This window comes from Contarinia nasturtii, unplaced genomic scaffold, assembly GCF_009176525.2.
Source record: "Contarinia nasturtii isolate CC-2019 unplaced genomic scaffold, AAFC_CNas_1.1 Cnas_scaffold_1905, whole genome shotgun sequence".
NCBI lineage: Eukaryota > Metazoa > Arthropoda > Insecta > Diptera > Cecidomyiidae > Contarinia > Contarinia nasturtii.
In genome coordinates this window covers 46,070-73,516 of record NW_022199235.1, presented here as the reverse complement: position 1 = coordinate 73,516, position 27,447 = coordinate 46,070, and the positions used below count along the sequence as shown (strand labels likewise).

At 33.0% G+C, this 27,447-nt stretch overlaps 9 protein-coding genes across 10 annotated transcripts; 5 read left to right on the top strand and 4 right to left on the bottom strand.

Moving 5' to 3' along the window:
* Window positions 1-6: 6 nt before the first annotated feature.
* Window positions 7-1,504, bottom strand: LOC116347477. The gene is made up of 4 exons (XM_031778068.1): window positions 1,408-1,504; window positions 1,125-1,338; window positions 886-1,019; window positions 7-821 (listed from the first exon to the last, which is right to left on the bottom strand). Exons 1-4 carry the CDS (start codon window positions 1,478-1,480, stop codon window positions 157-159), a joined length of 1,086 nt encoding a protein of 361 aa, XP_031633928.1. The 5' UTR covers window positions 1,481-1,504; the 3' UTR covers window positions 7-156.
* A 1,889-nt stretch (window positions 1,505-3,393) lies between these two features.
* Window positions 3,394-4,985, bottom strand: LOC116347471. The gene is made up of 4 exons (XM_031778058.1): window positions 4,815-4,985; window positions 4,520-4,748; window positions 4,249-4,382; window positions 3,394-4,184 (listed from the first exon to the last, which is right to left on the bottom strand). The coding sequence occupies exons 1-4, from the start codon at window positions 4,885-4,887 to the stop codon at window positions 3,520-3,522; spliced, it is 1,101 nt and encodes a 366-aa protein (XP_031633918.1). The 5' UTR covers window positions 4,888-4,985; the 3' UTR covers window positions 3,394-3,519.
* Window positions 4,986-8,825: 3,840 nt separating this feature from the next.
* Window positions 8,826-11,402, bottom strand: LOC116347461. The gene is made up of 2 exons (XM_031778046.1): window positions 10,826-11,402; window positions 8,826-10,699 (listed from the first exon to the last, which is right to left on the bottom strand). The coding sequence occupies exon 2, from the start codon at window positions 10,630-10,632 to the stop codon at window positions 9,217-9,219; it is 1,416 nt and encodes a 471-aa protein (XP_031633906.1). The 5' UTR covers window positions 10,633-10,699; window positions 10,826-11,402; the 3' UTR covers window positions 8,826-9,216.
* Window positions 11,403-11,673: 271 nt separating this feature from the next.
* On the top strand, window positions 11,674-14,654 carry LOC116347474 (UDP-xylose and UDP-N-acetylglucosamine transporter-like). Of its 2 annotated transcripts, none has more exons than XM_031778063.1 (5): window positions 11,674-12,370; window positions 12,678-12,894; window positions 12,956-13,087; window positions 13,235-13,417; window positions 13,488-14,654. In XM_031778063.1, the coding sequence occupies exons 1-5, from the start codon at window positions 12,294-12,296 to the stop codon at window positions 13,911-13,913; spliced, it is 1,035 nt and encodes a 344-aa protein (XP_031633923.1). In that variant the 5' UTR covers window positions 11,674-12,293; the 3' UTR covers window positions 13,914-14,654. The 2 variants fall into 2 exon arrangements, with proteins under 2 accessions (XP_031633923.1, XP_031633924.1); XM_031778064.1 differs by having other exon boundaries at window positions 11,674-12,593.
* Window positions 14,073-16,779, bottom strand: LOC116347475 (UDP-xylose and UDP-N-acetylglucosamine transporter-like). Its single transcript, XM_031778065.1, has 5 exons — window positions 16,223-16,779; window positions 15,931-16,147; window positions 15,702-15,833; window positions 15,403-15,585; window positions 14,073-15,328 (listed from the first exon to the last, which is right to left on the bottom strand). Exons 1-5 carry the CDS (start codon window positions 16,297-16,299, stop codon window positions 14,930-14,932), a joined length of 1,008 nt encoding a protein of 335 aa, XP_031633925.1. The 5' UTR covers window positions 16,300-16,779; the 3' UTR covers window positions 14,073-14,929.
* Window positions 16,780-17,225: 446 nt separating this feature from the next.
* On the top strand, window positions 17,226-19,329 carry LOC116347460. The gene is made up of 2 exons (XM_031778045.1): window positions 17,226-17,384; window positions 17,761-19,329. Exons 1-2 carry the CDS (start codon window positions 17,382-17,384, stop codon window positions 19,159-19,161), a joined length of 1,404 nt encoding a protein of 467 aa, XP_031633905.1. The 5' UTR covers window positions 17,226-17,381; the 3' UTR covers window positions 19,162-19,329.
* Window positions 19,330-19,572: 243 nt separating this feature from the next.
* Window positions 19,573-21,481, top strand: LOC116347479. Its single transcript, XM_031778070.1, has 2 exons — window positions 19,573-19,689; window positions 19,968-21,481. Exon 2 carries the CDS (start codon window positions 19,986-19,988, stop codon window positions 21,399-21,401), a length of 1,416 nt encoding a protein of 471 aa, XP_031633930.1. The 5' UTR covers window positions 19,573-19,689; window positions 19,968-19,985; the 3' UTR covers window positions 21,402-21,481.
* Window positions 21,482-23,256: 1,775 nt separating this feature from the next.
* Window positions 23,257-24,921, top strand: LOC116347480. Its single transcript, XM_031778071.1, has 2 exons — window positions 23,257-23,344; window positions 23,459-24,921. Exon 2 carries the CDS (start codon window positions 23,520-23,522, stop codon window positions 24,879-24,881), a length of 1,362 nt encoding a protein of 453 aa, XP_031633931.1. The 5' UTR covers window positions 23,257-23,344; window positions 23,459-23,519; the 3' UTR covers window positions 24,882-24,921.
* A 422-nt stretch (window positions 24,922-25,343) lies between these two features.
* LOC116347481 (zinc finger protein 774-like) lies at window positions 25,344-27,432 on the top strand. The gene is made up of 2 exons (XM_031778072.1): window positions 25,344-25,841; window positions 26,359-27,432. Exons 1-2 carry the CDS (start codon window positions 25,681-25,683, stop codon window positions 27,275-27,277), a joined length of 1,080 nt encoding a protein of 359 aa, XP_031633932.1. The 5' UTR covers window positions 25,344-25,680; the 3' UTR covers window positions 27,278-27,432.
* Window positions 27,433-27,447: the final 15 nt, after the last annotated feature.

The window sequence follows — 27,447 nt, the reverse complement described above, 5'->3', positions numbered from 1 at the left end:
ATTTTTTGCTAATGTGCTAATTCTAATTCGCATGGATATCCCCTAGAATCACGATAACCAAACATAAAAATAATAAAAGGTGTAAATATTCGTGAATAGGCATGGTTATACGCCAATAAAAAATACTTCCGAGTCCCTAGATTTTTGATGAACCTATTAATCTTGAGTTAACAAATAGCCTTTCGGCCCTGGAAGCATGTCGTAGCTCAAAGTTTGTGGCGTTCCCATGTTACTTAAAGTAAATGCATCGAAACAATTTGAATGGAAAGATCCAGAAATTTGCAATAGGAGTATTTTCTTTAAAAGTATTAAACAATATGAATGTCTGTAACCAGGATTTACATCTGAAAATGTTGGTTGCATGTTACCAGTTACAAATTTACTCAACACATGGGTAGTGCCAATATGGAAATTATTTGTACCCATTACCCATGGATCACAATGAAGGATGAGTGAGTATGATGCATACCCGTAGTATATACATCTACTGAATAGCGTATATTCGCAATTAAAGAGAGGCCCCGCTGGATCGGCACCAATAAAAATCGCAACTTTTTCGCCTGTTTCCAAATGGTAATAATACGTTGCATATCCGAGTATCTGAGCTCCCAAACTATGTGCAACAAATGTAAGAAATTCACCCTTGACTTTACATTGAATTATCACCTTCACAATTAATCGGGCCATCAGCGACAAATAACATTTAGTTAATGCAACATATGAAGAACAAGATAATCCATAGGCTCCCCATTCGAAAATAACAACAGTTGCATTCCTGATTCTTGCAACCTCTTGCCACTCTGGTATTGTCATGCGTAGAACTGTAACGTGAGAAAACCAAATTAAAAATAATTCAATAGAAAATTAAAATTACCATTTTATTACGAGTTTCATATGGTTTTTCGCCTAAACAATTTTGAAAATAGCCACTATGACCAAATATTACATATTCTGCAACCAATAATGAAACTTGACACTTGGCGATGAAGTCCAAAAGAGTTATGTTTTCATTTGTTGTGCTGAAAATAAGAAAACATTTTTTTGGTGTGAACAAAATAGAACTGAGAAAGTAAGAAACAGCGAAGAAAATTAAAAAAGTATTACATATTTGATCGAATACTTACGCAGTGATAATTATCACATTATAATAAGAGGTTAGATTGCTTGCAAATCGAAATGTTTGAAATGTTGCTCCTATAAATGAGCCAAAATATTCAAGAGGTCCCAAATATTCTGACATGACATCCACTACATTTTTCACCGGTGAGAGGAGACCCATTGTTATATTCAAACCCGTACAAAAAGGCTCACCACAATCTTCAGAAGTACAAAGTATATCTGCAAAAAAATATCAATTTTATTCCTGAATTTTTATTTAAAAAAAACACCTCATATAAAAATTCTAACCACATTCCAGGCAATATCCACGAACAACGCTTAAGAAGAATAATGATATGAACACTTTTTGAAGCAGCAACATTTTTGAAACGAATAATCTTTTTGACTGATCTCACTTGAATGAAAGCTGCACTGCATGATTGTGGAATAAATATTCTCTTTAACCTTCAAACGAAATCAAATTCATTTCTAAAAAAAGATCTGCTAGACTTTGTTTTGCTCACAATTTATTCACCGCCTGATTTTACACATCTGAGTAAATAAAACATAATCCATTGATTTAAAAATGAATTGCAGCAGTAAATTAAATAAATGGAATATTCCCAAACCAAGTCTTCAATTTTTTAAATTTTAAAGGTATTTCTTTAGACCATGATCACAAAACCAATGTGCGAATTGTATCTGATACGAAAACACGGTCGTTAAGTTAATGGAATGTAGATCCTCGGTACGAAAAAAATTTCATGAACAAAAAAAAACGTCAGCCTTCTGGTCCCTTACTTTTAAAATAATAGCTCGATTGTTTTGATCTGCTTAGCTTTTGGACTTTTTTTATAATGCACCGTAAATATGTTGAATAAAATAATTATTTGTCAGGGCGATTTCAATGAACGTAATTAGTAACCTTGGAATTAATGACTGATATAACAGAGCACCTTTGCTAGGTACTGCTCCTAGATATATATGAGTTAGTGTGATTACTGTTTTACTTTTCCGCACACCTAGTGTAGGGAAGGTATTGTATTAGGCCAAAAAATTAAAGTCATCCCAAAACATGTTTTCTATGCAAATTTAATGTAGAAAACACGATTGGAGATGATTTTGGGGCATATTAATGTGCGTCGCTGTGTGTGATATGTCCTGTGTCCTGTGTCCTGTGGCGTGTTGCCAAAATTTGTTAACTCGATAAATCTTTTTCCAAAAACTCAATTCAAATTCTGACTTTGCAGGATGATTTGGGACTACTGGGAGACGTGGTGATTAGTTTTTGAGCAATATCTGTTGACCGGTGTAATTTTTTTGGGTCCGAATGGACACAAACACAATCCATACATTTTACTTTTTTGATCATTTTTCAACCATTTTGGTGACACGATGGTTTCGTGCTCAGACATGAAATTCAAAATCTGACTTTACGGGATGATTGGGCGTTACGGAGAATAGATCTGGTCAAATTTTCAACGACATTGATTGATCGATGTAAAACTTAGACTGTGAAGAGGCACTTATGAGAAAAATGCCTTAAAATGATATTCTTTCAATTTGAACGCTGAAAGACTGTGTAGTGGGGGTTAGTGTATGTTAGTTTTAAGATGCAATCAATTTTTCACAGACTTTTCATACAAAAATCGAAAAAAAAAATTCACTTGCCTTTGTGGTACTGTAATGATGTGAAACTTTGAACAGGCTATTTTGTTTGATTGAAATTTCTTTAAACTTGGTGTGATTATTTATTTTGATAAGAAAATAATATTCACAAGTTTTAACGGTAATTTAAGTTACTGCAACCATACATAGACCATCATTTCTGTTTATTCCCAAAATTTTGGTTCCATGCGGAAAAGTCAGCTTGCGTACGTAAGCCTCTTTATTTTTTTGGATTAGTAAGAGATGTGTACCAATACGATCTCAGAAGCGACTTCTAGCAAAAACACCAAAGCCGTGGCGTCAATTCAAATTTATTGATGCAATTGTGCGATCAAATAGAATGCACTTGAACAATTAAAAAACGGCGAGAGAATGGCGTTGAATCCAGATGTTATAATCACACGTGCGCAAACACAAAAAATGAATTAAATAAAGTTATGCGAAAGAAATTCTTGTGAACATATTTGAAGATGTTTTTTTAGCGCATTATCGCCAGTTGAATTCAAAAAATGACATAATCGGCATTCTGATCCAAATTCTCCAATGCATCCCCACAATCACTAAATCCGAGTGAAATAAAAAAAGTTTTTTTTTTTGAAAAAAATCTTTTATTTTAGCAAAAAAGCGAATAAGTTATTCGGAATGAATCAAATCTTCCATTCGAATGAATTAAATCTTTTTAATTCGATGGATCCAAAATGTAGTATTACGATAATCACGATAACCATGAATATTTACTTTTTGATGAACCTATTAATCTTGAGTTACAAAATAGCCTTTCTGCCATGGAAGCATGTAGTAGCTCAGAGTTTGTTGCGTTCCCATATTATTTAAAGTAAATGCATCGGAACAATTTGAATGGAAAGATCCAGAAATGTTCAATAGGAGTATTTTCTTTAAAAGTGTTAAACAATATGGATGTCTGTAACCAGGATTTATATCTGAAAATGTTGGTTGCATGGAACCAGATACAAATTTACTTAACACATGGGTAGTGCCCGTATAGAAATTATTTGTACCCAATACCCATGGATCACAATGAATGATGAGTGAGTATGATGCATACCCGTAGTATACACATCTCCTGGCTATCGTATATTGCCAATCAAACAGAGGTCCCGCTGGATCGGAACCAATAAAAATCGCAACCTTTTCGCCTGTTTCTAAATGGTAATAATACGTTGCATATCCGAGTATATGAGCTCCCAAACTATGTGCAACAAATGTAAGAAATTCACCCTTGACTTTACATTGAATTATCACATAGACAATTAATCGGGCCATAGCCGACAATTGACATTCACATAAGGCAATATATGAAGAACAAGATAATCCATAGGCTCCCCATTCGAAAATAACAACAGTTGCATTCCTGATTCTTGCAACCTCTTGCCACTCTGGTATTGTCATGCGTAGAACTGTAACGTGAGAAAGCCGTATTAAAAATAATTCAATAGAAAATTAAAATTACCATTTTATTACGAGTTTCAGAGGAGTTTCTGCCGTAACAATTTCGATGCCAGCCACTATGACCGACTATTACATATTCTGCAACCAATAATGAAACTTGACACTTGGCGATGAAGTCCAAAAGAGTTATGTTTTCATTTGTTGTGCTGAAAATAAGAAAACATTTTTCGGTGTGAACAATTGTCCTATTGATTTTTTTTTACTTGAGTTGACTTTGTAATCAGCGAAAAATTCCACAGCAAAGAAAATGAGTTAAGTATTAAATAGTTGATCGAGTACTTACGCAGTGATAATTATCACATTATAATTAAGGGCTGCCGTTTGATTGCTTGAGAAATCATATAGAGATGGTTGAAATGCAGATCCTACGTACGAGCCAATAATTCCAAAAGGTCCAAACAATGGAGACAGGAGATCCACTGCAAATTTCACCGGTGAGAGAAGACTCATTGTTGTATTCAAACCCGTACAAATAGGCGGACCCAAATCCTCAGAAATACAAGTTGAATCCTCTGCAAAAAAAAAATATGAATTTTATTCCTGCATTTAAAAAAAACACCTCGTATAAAAATTCTAACCAAAATTTAGGCAATATCCACGAACAACACTTAAGAAGAATAATGATATGAACACTTTTTGAAGCAGCAACATTTTTGAAACGATTAATCTTTTTGACTGATCTCACTTGAATGAAAGCTGCACTCCATGATTGTGGGATAAATATTCTCTTTCCTTCAAACGAAATCAAATTCATTTCTAAAAAAAGATCGGCTAGACTTTGTTTTGCTCACAATTTTACACATCTGAATAAATACGTAAAACAAAATCAAATAAAAACGCTCCGATTCGACAGTCCTATTGGTTTGAAAATGAATTGCAGCAGTAAATTAAATAAATGGAATATTCCCGAATCAAGTCTTTCATTTTTTAAATTCCAAAGGTATTTCTTTAGAGCATGATCACAAAACTGATACATAGACACGGTCGTTAAGTTAGTGAAATGTAGATCCTTAGTACGAGAAAAATTCATACAATGATTTTTGGATAGGATAGAAAAATCATTGTATGGAAAAATTTCATGAACAAAAAAAGCGTCGGCCTTCTGGTCTTTACTTTCAAATTTCTTCCACAGTAGGTGTGTGGAAAAGTAACAAGTCGAATGTTTTTGCGACATTTATTTTGGGAGATTTATTTTCAATTAACGTAATTAGTATTAATAACCGATATTAATCAGAGAATAAAACCGTGAATCCTCCTGGTAACAACGCCAAAGCCGTCGTGTCAATTCAAAATTATTGATGCGTTTGCGCGATCACTTGAACAATTAAAAAACGGCCATAGACAGCCGAATGGCGTTGAAACGAAACTTGTAAACACACGTGCGCAAACACAAAAAATGAATTAGGTAATGAAGTTATGCGGAAGACGTTTTTGTGAAGATGTTTTTTTTTGCGCAAAAAACGTAATCATCGCCAAATGAATTCAAGAAATGATATAATTGGCATTTGGGTCCAAATTCTCACATAGATTTTTTTTCTAGATGCGTGAGACATCATGGCTACCGAATTAAAATCGTCCCAACCCCACAAAAATGTATAAAAACATTGTTGATAAGTAAAACGCTCGAATATAAGTCCATTTTAACTCCAGGCCTAAATTACAAACATAAACAGCTCACATTTTTCTCACAAAATTACTGGTCAGTGTAAATACGTAATTTCCAAACCTTTTATTTCCACATATCTAAAAAAAGTGTAAATCAATTTAAATCTAAGATAAACCATTGGAACATTATCAAGGAAATGAACAACCACTACTTATACTGACGTAATCTTTAGCATTACAAAATGCCAAATCACAAACATTATGAAAACGCAATTGCACGTTTCAGTCAAACCTACGAAGTGATTGATTTCGCTGTATACAGCTCATCAGTGCAGCTTTGTAGGCCAGTACCATCTGCATATCAAATTACAACTCTTGTGACCCACTCAGATGGATGGTTCCAATGGTTTATCTTATTCGAACTGTCGTAGATAAAAACAAATTAATTTTGTTTTCTTTCTTAAATAAATTTAAATCTAGTTCATAAAAAATGTTTGCTCAGAAGATTAATCAATATTCAAATATCTTAAAAATAGTGTGTAGAATGATTGTGTCTGAAATGTGCGTTGAAATCGTTCCATTCGAATGAATCAAATCTTCTTAATTCGATCGATCCAAAATGTATCTTTCTCCCCATCCACTTTGAAGCCAATACAAGTCGTTCGCTAACATAAATCGATACTCTTCGTGCACCGACCAACTTCCCACGTTCTTGGTTCAATTCTTTTAAATCAGGAAACTGCATCACATTATAAATTCCACCTGGATGAACCATATGCAAAATTTTCATTGTTTTTAATTTTGCTGATTCGCGAATGAATGGTAAAATGTGATTTAAACTCGCTTCTACGAAATATAAACGTTCAAGATTTGGTAATTTGCTCGGCAAAATATCGATGTTTGCAATTTCAAATGCATTTCCAATGTTCAATGTGCATAAATTGTCCAAAGAAAAGTCAATGCGACTAAAAACTCCATGTAATGATTCGACTGCATTCAAAAGTGGTGGCGAAACTATTTGATCAAGCTGTGTTTGTGCGTTCATCGTAGAGTAAATGTGTAGGCGTTTAAAAAATTCACGATCGTACAATTTATTCAGTAAAGTGTGAATCGGTTCTTCAATGTTTTCACTTGAGAATTCCAATGCCAAATTATTCAACTTGATATCTGGAGCTTCGAACGTGTTTTGATTTTCCCATAGACTCAGCAAGTCGATAGAAAATGTTTTGACATGTGAATTTTTGTGGAAAAATGTCTTTAGTTCGTTTTGTTTAAATTCAAAAAATTCAGTCAATTCAAGCATTTCAAGTGTCGGGTATTTTCGCAGCATCCAATTATTATCGGAACCGATTACAATTGATTTGTTCGACATTTTTTCCGATCGCTTCACACTTAAGCTTCTCAATTTCGGACAGTATTTCAGAATATTTTCGTAAAAATCCACACGAAAAATACACTCATTCATCTCCAATACTTCAATCTCCTTCAGCACCTCTTTTATACACTCAATGAAATCGTTCGATAAATTATCTCCCAGTCGAATTTCATGTATCGATTTACAATTTTCAGCGATGAATTTATATAGTCGCATATTATTGCCTGAGATTGATATTTTCCCAATAAAATTGCTGAAAATAAACAAATAACGATTGATAGTGTAATCGCTACTGCTCTCGGCGATTACTCGTTTTGACACGTAATTTGATTGGTAGAAACTACCGACCACGAATTGTAATCGCTTACAAGTTCTCGCAATTGATATCAAATCGTGCAATTTTAACCATTCGAAAATTTCGTGGAAACAATCGATGTTTAACTTGAAAATTGACGCAGACGATTCTTGAGGTACTCGTTTGACGATGTCCATTTTTTTGAAATTTTATTCTTTTACACAAATTTAAGTAATTTTAATAGATCTAATCGTTAGAGTTTACTTGAAAGAACTTTTGAAAATCAATTTCTCTGGATTCACAATAATAAAAAAGTTCATTTCGGACGAAGCTAATTTCTATGCATAGAAGTGAATGTAAATTGATTAGTGAGCTTTAGTTGACTGAAATTTTCATAAGAAATATCAATTGATTAAATGACACATCTGATAGTAAGGAATCGACAAACAGCTGCCTTTAACTAGGGTTTATAGGGCAGTAGTATGCGAGGACAATTTTTCAGGGGAAGGACTGATTTCGTTTTTTTTTTGGAGATCGCTTTTTTCGGTGAAAATCCCTAGCAAATTTTCTCGGCAAAAAACCCTAGGAAATCGGAAAAATGTCTCTGCATCCAAAAACCCCTAGCAAATCGAAAGAAATTCTCCTCATTTTAAACATTGCTGAGCAAAAAAAGATCACCATTCGCCCTAAAAAATTCAAATAATTTCCGCGAAAAAAATCTCATCCAGATCACAGGGACCTACTCCCCCTCCGAACACTACTGATATAGGGTTTTTCATGCAAGTGACTCGCACACCCCAGTAGAGAAAAGTCCATACTGACCAATTGAGATGCCAGTATTAGATGCACTACCTTCGGTACAAAGGCAGAGAATTTGGTTACCAGCTCTCCTTAAATATCAATCAAAGCAATTGCATTAGGCTGTTTGCAGTGATTTACTCCTATTTAATATCTCAACCTTAAAAATTCAAAATAGCTCCAGTCTATGCTCTGAGAAAAAGAAAAAAATAACAAAGCAAATCATTTGATTTTCATACTCCGTCTGAACCGAATACTTATCTCTCAATGCCACAGAATTCATAAAATTAAAAAAAGAAATATATTCGCGTGCACATGGTGTCCTTCACAAATAGTGAATAACATTTTTCAATTCGAATAAATATAGTTTCATTCAATTCGTTTCAGTTTATTAAAGCAAAGAGAGTTCAATTGCGTATTTGGTTTGAAATTCACTGCAAACATTTCATCAGCTGAAACAAAAATAAAGGAAAATGCATCCACATAATACAGAAAATGAACTTGGCATGGTCAATGTAACGTTATCAGCAAACGTAATCGAGTAAACTTTATTAATATGAATAATATATTGTGACGCCCTTATAAAATGGGATTGAGAAAGCGTTTCATTGTAAAATTTTCACATATTTATAGTAATTTTTCTACATTTATTTATTGCGCGCACATTTCGTGACTAAATAAATTTTATTCTGTGATAAGGGAATAGCTGATCAAAAGTTTTCAAACAGGTCGCACATTTCTTCAATTTCTTCACGGCGATCTTTGCTCCTTTTAGGTTGTACGCTTAAATGCATCTATCTTTCTTATATATTATGTACTAACTAATAACTATTCGTTGTAGGCTCCGCTCCTATTCTCTCTTGGTACACTCGAACATATATAGTAATAAATCCAATAAATTCTCCATTCAAAATGATGTGATAAATCGGTGCCTTGCGTTCAAGTGTTTGAATTCAAAAGATTCTCCTCTTCTAAGTTCAATAAATTTAAGGTTTAAATCACTTGTTGCCCACTTTGTAGCCAAAAATACCGTTTCATTGACATAAATCATAAGTTTTCTCGCTCTAATCAATGTGCTTCGCTCTTTGTCTAATGCCACCAAATCAAGTACACCCTTTTCCAAGTGTGTTCCATCGACGAGTAAATCAATTTTCATTACTTTTAAACTTTTTGATTGCCGTACAAATGGCAAAATATCATTTGCCGTCGCTTCTGTAAAGTGAATTCGTTCCAGTTTCGGGAATTTATCTGGAAATTCCTCCAAATTCGTAACATCCAAACCTTTATTAATGTCCAAATTCTTAACATTCAACAATGGATTTTCGATCAAAGTAACAAATCCACCAATCATTTCCAGTGAATCCATTGAAAATAGTTTCTGCAAACAATTATTACGATCGAAGAACGTGATGTACAGATGTAATGATCGATAAAATCCCTTTTCATATAATTCCGTCAACAATTGATAAATTAAATTGACAATAAATGCTGGTTCAGCATCGGAGTCTATGTTTTTCGGATGAAAATCGATGGCAAGCCGTTGAATTTTGCCACCGCATGACAAAAACGATTGACGATTGATCAAAAGAGACTTTGCATCGGTTGAAAAACTATGCACATTCTGGTTCGATTCAAAAAAGTGTTTCAATTCATTGCCTTTGAACTCGTACAAATCCGTCAATTCCAAATGCTCAAGCGATGCATACTTTTGTCGCATCCATTCATTGTCAGTTCCAATTATGGTGCCACCATCACGGTCATAGCTTGATCTTGACACACTTAAACGATGTAGTTTTGGACATAATTTCAAAAAATCTCCGTAAAAGTTCTGCTTGAAACAACACTGATCCAATTCAATCACTTCGACTTGCGGTAGAATTGCTTTTATGCACTCGATTTTGACGGAATCTAATTCAATTTGAGCCAATCGAATTTCGTTTAGCAAATGGAAACGTACGGCATTGATGGAGAGAAATGAGTCCGGGAAATCACCGAAAATCGATATTTTTTCAATAAACAAACTGAAGATGCTGATTTGACGGGGCTTCCAACACATGTAAATATTATCATTCACATACGTTTTTCGTTTGGCCGCAAAATTTTGCTGAATAAAACGGCTGGCAATTCGTTGGAGACGCTGACACGTATGTCCAATCGATATGATATCATCCAAACACAAGTAATCGAAGACTTCGTGAAAACAATCAATGTCCAATTTCATAATCGGTGGTGCAACCATTTTTAACGAAACTTTGCACAATGACGCCATTTCAGTGCCGAGCGGTGATGATTTTCGTTTTTCGGCTTCTCGTCTTAAAGTCATTGAGGCTGGATTTTGGTACCAAATTTTTCAATATCACCTTTGAAAATTGCACCTCAAGAAATCAAGTCTGGAATTTTGAGAAAAAAGGATTTGAATTTTTTGCGGGAAAACTTTTATATTATAAAAAAATATTCGAACTTTTTCAGAATCTTTTTTTTATTCAATTCTCGTGAAATATTTGAAAGGAAATTACCGTTTTGAAAAAAATGATGCAGTGAAAATCAGCAGCACTTTTACTTGTACCTCAATTTGCCAGTGTTGAATAAATCAACTAACGAAACGATTGCAATTGTAGTTCAGATGCATCATTGTGAAACGTGTAATATAGGTCAAACGCCGCAAAACTATCGCGTCAAAGAGATACAACGCAATTAATTAAACAATTACAATAAAAACGACTGACATTCAACGCAACGAAATCACAGTTTTAATCGTGCTTGCCGTGTGTCAATGGATTTAGCGAAATCATTGAAATGTATTGCGCTTTGATTTAGTTTCCAATCATTAGCTCTCATTTACTGATTTAATTAACTGTCAATAAATTATTTTTGCAGACTATTCGAGTTCTAATCAGACAGAGAAAATCGAGAAGAAAATGAATTATTGCAAACACACGCAACTGATAGAGTTTAAAGACCTATTTCATACAATGGATGGTGACAATTTATCTCCATTATTCCACTTTATTCACTTATTTTTGTTAGTTTTTTCGTGCTTTAATCACAATGCTCTATTTTTCTACTCGATTATTTAAACGAGGGATATATTGTTTTTCTTTATTCACATCAATTAATTCAAAATGAAAAAGAAAATAAAGTAGTACAAAATATATTCTCATGAGGATTGTGTCAATGAAAAGAACTTTTTATAAATACAAAGAACAGTCAATAAAAGCGACTTTTCTATTAGATAAACATTGATATCTATTGGAATAAAGAGACATAAGTATTCTAGCGTAAGTATTCCAATGGAATAGTATAAATACATCTTTCAACACCGATAAGTATTGGAATGGTTTGTATATACTCACACATACATATGGTCATATATGACAACGATCGTCTAACAGCTGATTTTGACGTTGTTTGTTGAATGTTTTCAAGTGTATTACAACCCAATACATGTACACTCCGTCAAATACACACAACGTCAAAAAATCATTAACATAATAACAACACATGGTAGCGACGGTGCGTTGGAACACGACAAACTCATTTTGGGCGGACAAATTTTCAATTTTTATTTGTGATCGAATTAATTTAATAATAATTTTCTGTTTTTTTTTTTTCTAAAAAAAATTATTTTTGTAAATATTTCTGCCAACAAGATAAAATGTAATAAAATTGTGTGAAGCAAATTTCGAGTAGTGTTAATGTAAACAAATCGACTGACATTGAAAATGTCATATATAAATAGTTTCCAATGAACACTAAAAAGCACAATTTTATTCAAATGAAGTCAATCCAATGGAAAATATATGATTAAATCGATTTGAATGACATTTTACCGACGACAAAAAGTGTTCGCCGGTTTTAATTCATTATTTTGACGACTGAGATACATGCTCAGGACATTTTTTTTATATTAGAGATATTTCGTCTTTTGTACCTGAAGAGAAGGAGGATTTGTAGTTTAAGAAGCATAATCAAATCATAGCCACAATGAAGGTACCGTTGGCTATTCTGGGAACATTTCTGGGCTGCTGTTCAAATGTTATTTTTATGGAATACATGATCAAGTAAGTAGTAGAAAAACACTGTGTACAACAATGCGGAAACCACACAACAGTGCTTGTTTGTATTGGATGTCTAATACGGGGTTTAGACATTGTCCATACCGTAACACCATGCATTTTTTATGAGACCGGTTGAGAATTGATCATCGATTGAATTGATGAATATAATTGGATGCACGAATTAGCGGAGCTGCCTCTAATTGGTGTGGCCTTAAATTTGAATCGAGTATACAAAATTTTACTTTTTATACTCATTAAAAAATGTGCATTACTCAAAATTGACTATTAAATTCATTATATTTTCTTTCAGAATGGATCCAGGATCGGGTAATCTAGTTTCATTTGCTCAATTTGCGTTCACCGCCCTGGAAGGGTTTATATTCACCTTGAAGTTTGGCACACAATCGCTTCGCATCGATTACAAAAGTTACGTGGTTCTAGTTGGAATGTTCTTTGTAGCACATACTTGCAATAATTTTGTATTTGACTTCAACATCCCCATGCCGTTACACATGATTATTCGATCGGTGAGTGATATTCAAAGGGTTTCGACAAAATTCGTCTAAATTCAAAATCTTTTTTCCCCAGGGTTCGTTGATTGCAAACATGATAATGGGCATAATCATCTTAGGCAGGCGTTACGCTTTCTCCAAATATTTATCCGTTTTAATGATAACATTGGGCATTTTTATTTGTACTATTGTGTCTGGAAGTAATATTGTGAGTAGGATTTTGAAAATTTATGAATAAGTAGAATTATACTGAATTTACACAACAACAACCAAAAATGCCTTTCCTACACTAGGGAAAGTTATATTTTCATTCGATAGATTTTTTCAATTCGGTGTATTTTTTTTTTTTTTTCAGAAAAGTACCGTCAATTCGGAGCTGTACCCGGAGGACACAAATGACTACTCGGTGTTTTTCTGGTGGGTGTGTGGCGTTTCACTCCTTACTTTCGCATTGTTCATATCGGCTCGAATGGCGATTTATCATGAAGATCTGTACAAACGCCATGGTAAACATCCTCGTGAAGCACTTTTTGTCACAGTAAGACCATTATATCCACATGAAAATTCATTCAATTTATATAAAATATTTTTTCTCTTTAATATCTTAGCATTTGATGCCACTGCCAGCATTTTTACTATTACACAACAATATTGCAGAGCATATGGCGATAGCGAGTGCCAGTGAACCGGTCGCCGTTCCCGTATTCGGAGTGTCGATTCCGGTTCTATGGCTTTATTTACTTGCAAATTGTTTGACACAAAATTTATGCCTTAATTCGGTGTTCGTATTAACAACCGAATGTAACTCATTGACCGTCACATTAGTCGTAACACTGCGGAAATTCATATCATTACTGTTCTCAATTGTTTATTTCAAGAATCCGTTCACCATTTACCATTGGTTTGGTACAGCATTAGTTTTCATCGGTACAATGATTTTCACGGAAATTTTCCCATTATTTAGAAATAAACCGGCCACCGAAACATACACCAAAGACGTCAACGGTGGCAGTACAAAATTGAAAGAAAATTAATTTATTTTTTATTTACTTTTTATTGTGTAGATGCAATTAGTCATAAGACGTTTTTTTAAATTATTATTTATTTATTTTTGCTGTTTACATGGTGTTATTGAATATCCAAAATGTAAAAAATGTTGAGAAAAAATTTCGACTGTATTAATGCCACTTATATGAGTCAGTCTAGCTTGCTCAATTTACTGTATCTTAACATTTAAATTTTATTAAATTATTTTCTAAAAATAAATTGGGCAAAAATGTTAACTTTCTGTATATTTGACAAAGCACATATTGATGGTATCAATTTGATGCTATTAAGAACAGCTTTTAGTTACCAATAAAACCCGATCAAATAATGCTGATCACCAATAGGGCAGGGCTATGGGCGATCCAACATTACTTGAATGGTCCCATATTATTAACTCCCATTGGTGAATTGGACGGTATTCCCAATTTCATAAATAGACGCTCTGACTTTTGTCTTTAATAGATTTTTGAAATTTTCGATTTTTTTCCCATCTAATTTGCCTACCCTGAATATCAGTTTATTTTTAAAATTAAAGAATCTCATAATTTTTTTTTTGTAATTTTTTTTTACTAAAAATGAAAAATTTACAATCTTGAAAAAATGTTACCAATTGTATCGACGACTTTTTTTATAAAATATGCCAATACCCTGTACAATTTCAACCACCTGTTCGCACCTGTTGATTTAGTTATTTATTTTTACTACACATATGTTTGACGTCTAGAAAATAAAATCCTTAAATGAGTAAATTTAATTTTTTTTATTTTTTTTTTTATAATTGTATATGACACGTTACTAAATTTTAGTAATACACTAATTACTATTGATACCTAATTGAATGCCCAAGAATAAATGCGAGACCGAAAAAAATTGTCGGAAAAAATTTCAATTCTCGCATTCTGTCTCGAGCATTCAGTTTTAAATTTCCTTCAAATTGCATCATCTCTTCGAATGTTTTAAATCACAGACACCTAACAAAGGTGAAAAAGCGTATTTTATAAATTTATTTTGATTTTTTGCTGGCGGCTGTCGCATCTGGTTTGTTAGTGAACGATGGCAACATTTCTGTGAAAATCATTGTGCCGAGGAATACTAATAGCGTGCCAATCCAATGGTAAATGGTGAACGGGTTGTTGAAGTAAACAATTGAGAACAGCAACGATATAAATTTTCGCAACGTAACCACTAATGTGACGGTCAATGAGCTGCACTCGGTTGTTAGTACAAATACCGAACTGATGCATAAATATTGCGTCAAACAATTTGCAATCATGAGGGCCCATAGTATTGGGATCGATACACCAAGCACTGGGACTGATACCGGCTCACTTGCATTCGCTATCACTATGTGCTCCGCAATATTGTTGTACAACAGCAAAAATCCGGGTAACGGCAGTACATGCTAATAAAATTAAATTAAAATAAAATGTCAGTAATTGAATTGAAAAATGATTTGTATCGAGCTGAATGACTTACGGTGACATAAAGTGCTTCACGTGGATGCTTTCCGTGTTGTCTGTACAAAACTTCCTGATAAATTCCCATTCGGGCCGATATGAATAGTGCAAGAGTTAGGAGGGTAATGCCACACACCCACCAGAAAAACACCGAATAGCCACTTGTGTCCTCGAGTCCCAACTCTGGATTGGCGGTACTTTTCTGAATTTTTGTTTTCAACACATTAAAATTCGTATCGAATATAACGTTTTTGTGGTTAATTTGTAGAACTGATTTATTACACCTAGTGTGTAAGGGTTAAAGCATTTTTGACTTACAATGTTGCTCCCAGAGACAATGGTACAAATGGCAATACCCAATGTTATCAATAAAACTGACAAATATTTGGAGAAAGCGTAACGCCTGCCTAAGATTATTATGCCCATTATCATGTTTGCAATCAACGAACCCTGGGGAAAAAAGATTTTGAATTTAGACACCTTTTGTTTTATAACAGTGATGAACATTTGAAAAAAAGTTCGATTGAAAAAAAAAAATTATACTCACCGCTCGTATAATCATGTGTAATGGCATTGGAATGTTGAAGTCAAACGCAAAATTATTGCAAACATGTACTACGAAAAACATTGCCACTAAAACAACGTAACTTTTATAATCGATGCGAAGCGATTGTGTGCCAAATTTTGAGGTGAATATAAACCCTTCCAGGGCGATGAATGCAAAATGTGCAAATGAAACTAGATTCCCCGATCCTGGATCCATTCTGAAAATAGATATATCGTTTTCATTAGTATGTTTTTAAAAAATCAGATTTTTTAAAGAAAAACATGTCACTTACTTAATTGTGTATTCCATAAAGATAACATTTGAACAGCAGCCCAGAAATGTTCCCAGAATAGCCAAGGGCACCTTCATTGTGACTATGATTTGATAGCTTAGTAGCTTCTTACACTACAAATCCTCCTTCTCTTCAGGTACAAAAGACGAAATATCTCTAATATAAAAAAATATGCCACTCTCCTGTGCATGTATCGGCCGCACTCTTTGTTGTCGGTAAAATGTCTTTCAAATCGATTTAATACATATTTTCAATCGAAATAATTAGTTTATTTCAATAAAGTTTGGTTCATCGTACTTATTTGCGCAGTGAAACCGCCTGTTTGTAGCTGATTTCAATGCCAACCAATTTGTTTGTATTTAACATACACCTGTAGATATTTAAGACATAACACGATATCACAATTTTATTATTTTCCTTCCCAATTAAATAAGCGTCAAAATAATTTAAAAAAAAATTAAATAAAAAAATTCACGCGAAGTCTACAAAAAAAATCTTTATTTAATGTGTCTGCTCAAAGTCGGTGTGATTTCAACACACGACTGCCACGAATTAATATTGATACGTCGATGCCTTGCAACCGGTTTTTCGTTGGCTTCTTATGTATTTCATGGCTTGCTAATGTATTGGTTAGTATTTTATTGAAGTCAAAACATTCGACAAAAAATGTCAAAATCAGCTGTTAGACGATCGTCGTACTCATCTCTCCCCCTCTATTTCCATATTTCCATGAGTATTTGAAATTCGTTTCTTTCTATTTACAGATAGATATTTTTATTTAGCTGTTTACTATTTTAACGAACATCGCTTTTAAAAATCGCAAACATTGCATTCCATAAAGAATTTTTTTCTTCTCAATTTCAAAAAATATAAACTTGCCACTATAAATTCAATTAATTCACACAATTCAACTGATTTGGTACCTCAATTTACTTAATATTTGAATTTGTACTTACGAATTGTCAGTTCATTGGATTGAAGCGTCAGTACAAAGTCACTTTACTCAATTGTCAATCGAAGAGGAAAAGCAACCGGTCAACGATTAACTAACATCAATTGTAATTACTCTACATAAGAAAATAACTCATTTGTCATTCGAAGAGAAAAACTCAACATCATTGCATTGAATTTGCTGCTTTAATTATTCTATATTTAATTGATGGTAAGCATTTCGAATTAAATTCCCGAGTGAAAAATGGCATTGAATTTTTCAATGCGTAGTGTAAAACGGCATTTAAGCAATAAATCGAGACCACATGGTCCGTGCGCACGTTGAGTGCATACACCACATCGCTATAGCCATGCGGTGTCGATTTATTCCTTAAATGCCGTTTGACACTACGCATTGAAAAATTCAATGCCATTTTTCACTCGGGTTCTTCTTATTTTCGTCAGTGATTGGAAGCACACTAAAACTTGTTTCACAGACTTGATGTAGTATACTAATACTACATCATATTGTGAAATAACTCATTGTTATTGGTTCAAAATAGTTCTGTGTGTTTAAATGAAATTTCTTTGTTTCATGTAATCGATAGACCGACAAACAAGGTATAATGAGCCAAAAACAAGACGCCGATCAAAGTGGCGCAATTGCCCAGAAGATGAAATCGAATGATGAAGATAATAACCCAGCTAAACGTGCTGTTGTTGCTGTAAACGATGAACAAAAATTGGCCGAAATTTTCAAACTTACCATCGACTGTTTTGAAGAAGTGTTCGACTATTTATCGCTGAAGGATTTAGCATCAATTGGGCAAACATGTAAACGAATGAAACGAATAGCCGGACATTGTTTTCTATTAAACTATGAACCAACAACAGCATACTTTCACAATGGTGGTTTCAACTATAATCGTGTCAAGATTGATTGTTTCAGCAATTTAATACAAAACGTCTTCTTTAATTATGAGGATGCTACAAATGATCAGACGATAAACTTCATAACTCTTTTGAAACAATTCACATCAATAAAGGGACTCGAAATTGCTGACGTCCATTTAACAATGGCTTGGATTAATGAAATGGAAGCGATCCTCTGTGAAGCTGAATCTTTAACATTAGTTTTTTCTGATTGTGAAGAGAATGTATTTGATGCATTTGTTGCCGCTTGCCCGAAAGTCAAATATTTATCTCTAGCACAAGAAACAAACGAAACCCATTGGTTGCATAAAATCTTCCCAGCATTGGAGCATATTCAATTGTGTGGCTTTGATTGGGATGAAACACCAGCATTAAAAACATTTTTCGAGCTAAACACAACAATTAAACAATTTTCTGTCGATGTGGTACTCTTGTGGTCAAACAGAGAGTTGTTCAAAAATTCGAACATCAAACTTGATATTTTGGCGATTAATTATGATTTTGATGATGACAAAATTGAATTCGATTTATTTTGCCGTTTGCTAAATGAGCTATACGAACATGGATTTTATAAGAAACTGCATTTTTATAGCGCATATGGGGTCAATCAAGAAGTTATCGATCAATTGGCTTCAGTAAAAGGGTTGGTGGAATTTCGCTCCGGATCGAGTGATGATTGCATCAATGTTGGTGCTTTAAGTAGCTTGGAAGAACTACGCGTCTACGAGAGTCGTTTTGTCACTGATTTGAAGACACTTCCACATATGCTTTTGAAATTGAAACGCATTTGTTTTTATTTTGCCAGTTCTGATGACATTTTACCATTTATTTGCCACGCAACGAATTTGAACAAAATAAAAGTAGAATGTATTCAGAGTGGATCACATTTCGATGAAAATGATAAAATTCTCGATTTAATTGCATTGAATAAAGAGCGTAAGAAATTAGTTGGAGCGCTCAAAATCACAATTTACGTCGGGGAAGATGTGTATTTGGCAACAAAATGGGCAACGAAACAGACCGACTTCAATATGATCGAAATGAAACGAGAATCTTCATACGCGTGGGATGTCTAAGTTAAATTATTATTTTTTCGTACTCAAATTAGTTTTATGGCGCCATTGTTCTTTAAATAAAAAAAAAAAAAATTATATTTTCATTCAACATTTCTCTATATTTCAACACTGTGTCTACATAATAAGTTGGATGAATTAATCAAAATAAAATTCACTGTAACTTTGTCATATTTACTGTGTTATCATTGTTAACTTATCAGATCTGCGGTGCTAATCTCTCTTCAAATGGTAATATGGATTAATCATTCATTTTTTATCGCATCTTATTTATTTAAATCTATAATATAAACATCCAAATAATGAATTGGAAAACAATTTATGAATTTAAACGATCATGCGGTTGAGTAATGAGTATACACTTTACTTAATATTTGAGTTTGTACTTATCAAATGTCAGTTCATTGGAAAGCAATTTCATTCAATGAAGTGTCAAATTACTTATCAAAAATGAAGCTCAGTCGTCAATGAAAGAGGAATCAAAACAAAATATAATTCTATTCGCTCTAAGTTCTCTACATTTTATTAAAGGTAAGCTTTCAATTTCTTTATTTTGTGTTTATTTCCATTTATTTTCGTCGGTGATTCGAATCACACCATTTGAATACTGTGTGATGTAATCGATAAAATGAGCTTGTCTCATAGTATTGCCGTAATGAAGCGATAACTAATACACCAAATTGTGAAATACGTGACAAACATTACACAATCACACAAGTTATCAGTATTGTGGTCCTTTCGTTGAATCTTATTTATAAAAAGTGATTTTGTGTATTAAGTGAACTCTCTTCATTTCATATAATCAACAGATCGACAAACCAGACACAATGAGCCAAGAACAAAACTCCGTTCAAAGTGGTCCAAGTGCCAAGAAAATGAAATCGAATGATGAAGAGAATAATCCAGCCGAACGTGCTGTTGTCATTAACGTAGTACAACAATTGGCTGATATTTTCAAACTTAACATCGATTGTTTCGAGGAAGTGTTCGACTATTTATCGCTGAAGGATTTGGCAGCAATTGGGCAAACGTGTAAACGAATGCAACAAATTGCAGGTCATTGTTTTCAACTAAATTATGGAGCCATACAAGCACGATTTTATGAATGTGGTTTTGACTGTAAAGATGTCAAGATCGATTGTTTCAGCAATTTAATACAAAGCGTATATCTTAGGTATAAAATAAATTATAATATAGATGAAAGAGATGAGCGTACTGATACTGGTGTCAAGAATGCTATAAATAATCAGACAAAGAACTTTCTAACTCCTTTTAAACATTTCACACCAATAAAAGAAATCACCATTGGTGAGGTTCATTTAACAATGGCTTGGATTAATGAAATGGAAGCGATCCTCTGTAAAGTTGAAAGTGTAACATTAGAAAGTGTAATAATAGGAGGAGAAAATGAATTGGACGCATTCATTGCTGCATGCTCACATATCAAATATTTATGCCTGTGCGTAGAAACAAACGGACACCAATGGATGCATCGAACCTACCCAACATTGGAACATATTGAATTGGATTTCTTTGATTGGGAAGAAATACCAACATTAATAACATTCCTTGAGTTAAACACCACAATTAAGGAATTTTCTTTCGATCCGGAACACTTTTGGTCAAACAGAGAGTTGTTAAAAAAATCAAACATCAAACTTGATACATTGGTGATTCACCTTGATGAGCATGAAGTCGAATTCGATTTATTTTGCTGTTTGCTAAATGAGCTCTTCGAATCTGGATTTTATAAGAAACTACATATGTTTTTTTATCGCGGATTTTGGATGGATCAAGAATGTGTCAATGAATTGGCTTTAGTCAAAGGTATAGTGAAATTTTATGCCGGAACTAATAGCTATGGTTACAATATTGGTGCTTTAAGAAACTTGGAAGAACTACGCATCTTCGATTGTGATATTATTACTGATTTGAAGACACTTCCACAAATCTTTTTGAAACTGAAACGCATTGATTTAAGACACACTAGTTCTGATGACATTTTAACATTTATTTGCCACTCAAAGAGTTTGAACAAAATTAAAGTTCGAAATTACGATGAACACGGCAAGATACTTGATTTATTTGCGTTGAATAAAGAACGTGCGAAATTAGTTGGAGCGCACAAGATCACAATTTACGTCGAGGAAGATGTGTATTTGGCAACAAAATGGGCAATGAAACAGACGGACTTCAGTTTGATCGAAATGAAACGAAGCACATCATACGATTGGGGATTTTAAGTTTGAATTATTCTGTCTTTTATTAAATCGAAATTATGGAGTTTGAATTTTTACTTTTTGTTTTAATTTTTTAATCAAATATTCATAATCATTTGAATAAAATCAATTTTGTAATTAAAATATAAATGCAATAGTTAATTCATAGAACGACAGTGATATTTAATTTTTATTTTTTTAAATATTCCTATGAAAATTAATTGAGATCAGTACGAATATCAACATACAAAATAAATTCAATATATTTGTTTCAATTTAAACAATCAACGTTTTTATTAAATACACGTTTTACTTAACGTTTGAATTTGTACTTATTAATTGTCAGTTCATTGGAAAGCACTTTAATCAAATGAAGTGTCATTTTTTTTCTTCAAAAAATGACGCAATTGTCAATAGAAAAAGAAAAAACAACAGAATTGCTTTGTATTTGTCGCTTTAATTATTCAACATTTTATTGATGGTCAGCATTTTGAGTTTATTTCTTCTTGTTTTCGTCAGTGATTGGAATCTTATTATTTAGATACAGATTTCATAGTTTTGCATCTCACAAGTTGTCAGTATTGTGGTCCTTTCGCTGATTTTTATTCATAAAAGTGATTGCGCGTATTAAATGAACCGAAATGAACTCTATTTATTTCATGTAATTAACAGATCGACAAACGTGCCACAATGAGCCAAACACAAGACCCCGATCAAAGTGGTCCAAGTGACAAGAGGATGAAATCGAATGATGAAGAGAATAATAATGAACAACAATTGGCTGATATTTTCAAACTTAACATCGATTGTTTTGAAAAAGTGTTCGACTATTTATCGCTGAAGGATTTGGCAGCAATTGGGCAAACGTCATCAAATACATTTTCGTCAAAATCACAAAAATCTAATGTTACACTTTCAACTTTTCCTCGGATTATTGAAATGGAAGCGATCCTCTGTAAAGTTGAAAGTGTATCATTAGATTTTTATGATTTTGACGAAAATGTATTTGATACATTAGCGATTATTTATCCCAGCGATGAAGGTGAATTCGATTTATTTTGCTAAATGAGCTCTAAACTGTATTTTTATGGCACATATTGGTTGAATCAAGAATTTATCGATCAATTGGCTTAAGTGAAATGTTTGGTAAGATTTTGTGACAGAAGGAATACACAGGGTATCAATGTTGGTGCTTTAAGTAACTTGGAAGAGCTACGTGTCTACGAGAGTCGTTTTATCACTGATATGAACTCACTTCCACATATCCTTTTAAAATTGAAACGCATTCAGTTTACACTTGCCAGTTCTGATGACATTTTACCATACGTTTGCCATGCACAGAAATTGAACGAAATAAAAGTGAGCATTCTTGGGAGTGGATTACATTTCGATGAAAATGATATAATTCTTGATTTAATTGCGTTGAATAAAGAGCATCAGAAATTGTTTGGAGCGTACAAGATCACGATCTACGTCCAGGAAGATGTGTATTTGTTAAAAAATGGGCAATGAAACAAACTGAATTCAGTATTTTCGAAATGAAACGAAAAAATTAAATTATTATTTTTACATTTTTTATTGAAATTGTTTTATATTAATTTTACTTTTTAAATAATAAATGAATTGAATAACATTAAATTCAAAATAAACATAAATAAAATTCAGTATTGTTTGAGATTTTTAATAATAGAAAGTTAAAGATTTCTCGCATTTTATTTATTTTTTAAATTTTCAAAACTTTCACATTAATTGATTACTTTGAAGAACAAATGCCCACAAAAAAACAATGAATTAAAAAGCATATTATGAATTGAAACGGTTTTGTGATTGAGTACACACTTTACTTAATATTTGAATTTGTACTTATTAATTGTCAGTTCATTGGAATGAAGTGTCAAATTCGTTATCAAAAAATAGCTCATTTGTCATGTATTTGCTGCTTTTATTATTTCTATATTTAATTCATGGTAAGCATTTTGAATTTAATTCTTCTTATTTTCATCATGCTGATTGGAAGCACGCTGAAACTTGTTTCACAGACTTGATGTAATGGAAATTTCTTCGTTTTATGTAATCAACAGACCGACAAACCAGACACAATAAGCCAGAAGCAAGACGCAAAGTGGCCCGAGTGCCAAGAGGATGAAATCTTATGATCAAGAGAATAATCGAGCCAAACATGCTGTTCTTGCTGTAAACGATGAACAGTTGGCCGAAATTTTCAAACTTACCATCGACTGTTTCGAAGAAGTGTTCGACTATTTATCGCTGGAGGATTTGGCAGCAATGGGTCAAACATGTAAACGAATGAAACAAATCGCTGGTCATTGTTTCCAACAGAATTATGGAGCTACAACACTATACTTTGACACAGATAGTTTTTACCTTAATCATGTCAAAGTAGATTGTTTTAGCAATTTCCTACAAAACGTCAAAGTTAATGGTGAGATGTTCACAGACGATGAGTCTGATGACATCGATGCAGCAAATTCTCCATATGATCTGACGATAGATTATGTAACTCCTTTGAAACGTTTAACATCAATAAAAGGAATCAAAATTGTTAATGTTTCTTTAACAATGGCTCGGATTCACGAAATGCAAGTAGTTCTCAATAAATCTGAACGCGTAGCCATAAAATACTGTAGTTTGGATGAAAATGTATTGGATGCATTGATTGCTGCCTGCTCAAATGTCAAATATTTATCACTGAATCTAGAAATAAACGAAAACCAATGGATGCATCGAATCTACCCAGCATTAGAACATATTAAATTGAATGGTCTTAATTGGCGAGAAACACCAGAATTTAAAACTTTCTTTGAGCTAAACACAACAATTAAGCAATTTTCTGTCGATATGACAATCTTCTGGTCAAATAGAGAGTTGTTCAAAAATTCAACCATCAAATTTGATACATTGGCGATTTATTATGACAGCGATAAAGTTGAATTCGATTTATTTTGCCGTTTGCTAAATGAGCTCTACGAACGTGAATTTTATAAGAAAATGCATTTTTATGGCAAACGTTGGATGCATCAAGATATCAATCAATTGGCTTCAGTCAAAGATTTGATAAGATTTTGTGACGGAATGAATACACAGTGTATCAATGTTGGTGTTTTAAGAAACTTGGAAGAACTACGCGTCAACTACAGTTATTATACTATGGATATGGAATCACTTTCACATATCCTACCGAAACTGAAACGCATTGTTTTAATACAGGCTAGTTCTGATGACATTTTACCATACGTTCGCCACGCACAGAAATTGAACAAAATTAAAGTGAAATGTTTAGAAAGTGGATCACTTTTCGATGAAAATGAAAAAATTCTTGATTTATTAGTGTTGAATAAAGAGCGCGAGGAATTAGTTGGAGCGTGCAAGATCACGATCTACGTCGAGGAAGATGTGTATTTAGCAACGAAATGGGCAATGAAACAGACGGATTTCAGTATGATCGAAATTAAACGAGAAACTTCATATAATTGGGATTTTTAAATTTGAATTGCTTTTTTTTTCATTTTTTACCCAAATTAGTTTTATACAGTCATTTTTTCTTAAAACGAAAGTCTTTTTACATTTTCAATTGACATTTCCAAACAGTTTATGTTTTACTTTTTACAATTTACATAATAAAATCTAATAAAATGAATAACATAAAATTCAGTATCTGTGTCATATTTACTGTGTTATCACTGATAAATTATCAGATCTGCTGTGTTAATCTTGGTGTAAATTCTGTCCTTGAATGGTAAGATGGACTACTATTTCATAATTTATCGCATTTTATTTATTTTTTAAATTTTCAAAAGTGTCAAATTAATTGATTGCTTTTAAGACGAAATGTCCACAGAAAAACAACGAATTAAAAAACATATTTTGAATTTAAACGATCATGTGGTTGAGTAAACACTATACTTAATATATGAATTTGTACTTATCAATTGCCAGTTCGAAGAAGAAAAAAACAACAGAATTTCTTTGCATTTGTCGCTTTAATTATTCTACATTTTATTGATGGTAAGCATTTTGCGTTTATTTTGGGGTGACTTTAATTTTTTGGCCTAATACAATACCTTTCCTACACTAGGTGTGCGGAAAAGTAATAGTTCGTAACTGGTCTGTCTTAATTAAGTATTAATACTTTCAAAATGGGTTCTTCTTGTTGTTTTTACATTTTATTTGGTTAATTTTTTCAAGTTGTGTCTTATATTAAATTGTTTGAGTCTCAAAAACTAAACCGAAATCTTCCCTTTAAATTTTCGCCGAGAATCATATCATAAGAAACTGTTTGAAAATGTCGACCGATGATTGGATGCAAGAACTGGACAAAATGTTGACGAACATTGAACGGCAGGCGATGTCTTCACTACGAAATATTAATAACTATTTCGAACAATCAGGTCAATCGTTCCACCAAGCACATCAGAGATATTGTCTGAAGCGCTCAATTGACAGGTAATTCCTAGGGGCTTAATTCAAAATTTTCAACGACTGAATTCTATAATAGTATCTAAATTAACTGAATTTCTCAGCGAACGAATGAATTCCGGTGAATTCTACGGCGATTTCATTCAAATATGTGAGATAGTGGTGAATAGTTTCTGCTGGCAATTACTGCAATATTTATATTTTGTGTAACAAAATTGTAAATGTTTTTTATATTTTTTTAATAAAAATTAATTTTATTTTCAATTTTGAGCGATTTTCTATCGAAAACAATCGGAAATATTGAAAAAATAATAAATTAAAAAATATTGCGGTTATCATAACCTCACTTTATTAATTTGACACATTTCATTCTATTCACACGAATTCACCGAACTCATCAATAACCACTCGATTCAAAAGTGTGAATTTACGTGAATTTCTGTGAATTTTTTTGCCGTATTAAGCCCCTAGGGTAATTCATCCTTGAATTTTGTATTTTATGCCGTTCATTAATGATAATATCTTCTTTTCTTCTTTTCTTTAGATTAAATGAAGTTTATTCCAAATTTGAATGTGAATCGTCGTTCAGTAATCGTCAAAGTAGAAGTGTTGCTCCCATTTCAACCGACAATAACAACTCAAATGCAATTATTAAAATCAGCAATGATGAAGACTCAGATGAAAGACCCAGCACCAGTTCGCAACCATCCAGAGAGACTGCGTTTCGAAATGTTGATCGTGAGATTAAAACCGAGGATGATCATGATAAAAGCGATGATCAAGCTTCTCTCGGGGAGATACCCAATGTGGAAACAAAAGAAGAAGAAGATGTGGAAAATGATGAGATTCCCATAGTTCGTGTTCCGGCCAATCAACTGACCCGTGCATATAAGATAGAGTCAAACTGCTCTGAACGTGTCAAAATCGAAAGTGACGAAGATCATAATAAAGAAAACATTGAAAATGCAGCGAAGCGTGTAGCATCGAATTCTGCGAATATTTTAGATAAAATTGGTGACAACAACGAAACAAATGTATGTGAACCATACGGGAAGAAATCAGGAGTATCTCAGGGAAGAGTCGAATCGAAAGATGCAAGCTGCGAAATCAGTGAAGAAAATAACGCAAACAAGACGAACGAAGTGAACATTTCCAAAGCTGCTGTTGAAGTGAATTTAGCAAGAAAAGTGAGAATTGGTCAGTCGACACTTGATAAGTGGTTTTCTCAAAAAAATAAAAGTAATGAAAACAAAGAAAAATGCAATAGAGGAATCGCTGGCCAAGCAAAGAAAAAGAAAACGGACGTTCAGAGATCCCACATAAAGTTAGAAAAAAACTCCAAAATATCTAGTGATAGGAGAACTCACAGTGGAGTAAACCCATATCAATGTGATCAGTGCAAGAAACGATTTAGTAAAAAGAGTAATCTCACTATGCATATGAGGACTCATAATTTATCATAAGGATAGTTTGTTCCACTTATAGATGTGCCAAATCCGATATCTTAATACATTTTGTATTATGATAATATTTATTAGGATGCTATTAACTATTAACAACCAATCATACTACGCATATTAACATGGGTAGTAGTATTAGGATCGATCTTAATAGCGAGTAGTAGTATGTTTAT

Bases quoted from the DNA above. Each gene is read 5' to 3' on its own strand.
- LOC116347480 (XM_031778071.1), top strand. From the start codon at position 23,520: ATGAAATCTTATGATCAAGAGAATAATCGAGCCAAACATGCTGTTCTT.
- LOC116347471 (XM_031778058.1), bottom strand. From the start codon at position 4,887: ATGTTGCTGCTTCAAAAAGTGTTCATATCATTATTCTTCTTAAGTGTT. The intron at 4,383-4,519 runs GTAAGTACTCGA...TCTTATTTTCAG, and splicing joins AATGTGATAATTATCACTGC to CACAACAAATGAAAACATAA. The intron at 4,185-4,248 runs GTAATAAAATGG...CTCACGTTACAG, and splicing joins CAGAAACTCCTCTGAAACTC to TTCTACGCATGACAATACCA.
- LOC116347481 (XM_031778072.1), top strand. From the start codon at position 25,681: ATGTCGACCGATGATTGGATGCAAGAACTGGACAAAATGTTGACGAAC. The intron at 25,842-26,358 runs GTAATTCCTAGG...TCTTTTCTTTAG, and splicing joins CTGAAGCGCTCAATTGACAG to ATTAAATGAAGTTTATTCCA.
- LOC116347474 (XM_031778063.1), top strand. From the start codon at position 12,294: ATGAAGGTACCGTTGGCTATTCTGGGAACATTTCTGGGCTGCTGTTCA. The intron at 12,895-12,955 runs GTGAGTGATATT...TTTTTTCCCCAG, and splicing joins TACACATGATTATTCGATCG to GGTTCGTTGATTGCAAACAT. The intron at 13,088-13,234 runs GTGAGTAGGATT...TTTTTTTTTCAG, and splicing joins TTGTGTCTGGAAGTAATATT to AAAAGTACCGTCAATTCGGA.
- LOC116347479 (XM_031778070.1), top strand. From the start codon at position 19,986: ATGAGCCAAGAACAAAACTCCGTTCAAAGTGGTCCAAGTGCCAAGAAA.
- LOC116347461 (XM_031778046.1), bottom strand. From the start codon at position 10,632: ATGACTTTAAGACGAGAAGCCGAAAAACGAAAATCATCACCGCTCGGC.
- LOC116347477 (XM_031778068.1), bottom strand. From the start codon at position 1,480: ATGTTGCTGCTTCAAAAAGTGTTCATATCATTATTCTTCTTAAGCGTT. The intron at 1,339-1,407 runs GTTAGAATTTTT...ATTTTTTTGCAG, and splicing joins TGGATATTGCCTGGAATGTG to ATATACTTTGTACTTCTGAA. The intron at 1,020-1,124 runs GTAAGTATTCGA...TCTTATTTTCAG, and splicing joins AATGTGATAATTATCACTGC to CACAACAAATGAAAACATAA.
- LOC116347475 (XM_031778065.1), bottom strand. From the start codon at position 16,299: ATGAAGGTGCCCTTGGCTATTCTGGGAACATTTCTGGGCTGCTGTTCA. The intron at 15,834-15,930 runs GTGAGTATAATT...TTTTTTCCCCAG, and splicing joins TACACATGATTATACGAGCG to GGTTCGTTGATTGCAAACAT. The intron at 15,586-15,701 runs GTAAGTCAAAAA...ACAAAAATTCAG, and splicing joins TTGTCTCTGGGAGCAACATT to AAAAGTACCGCCAATCCAGA.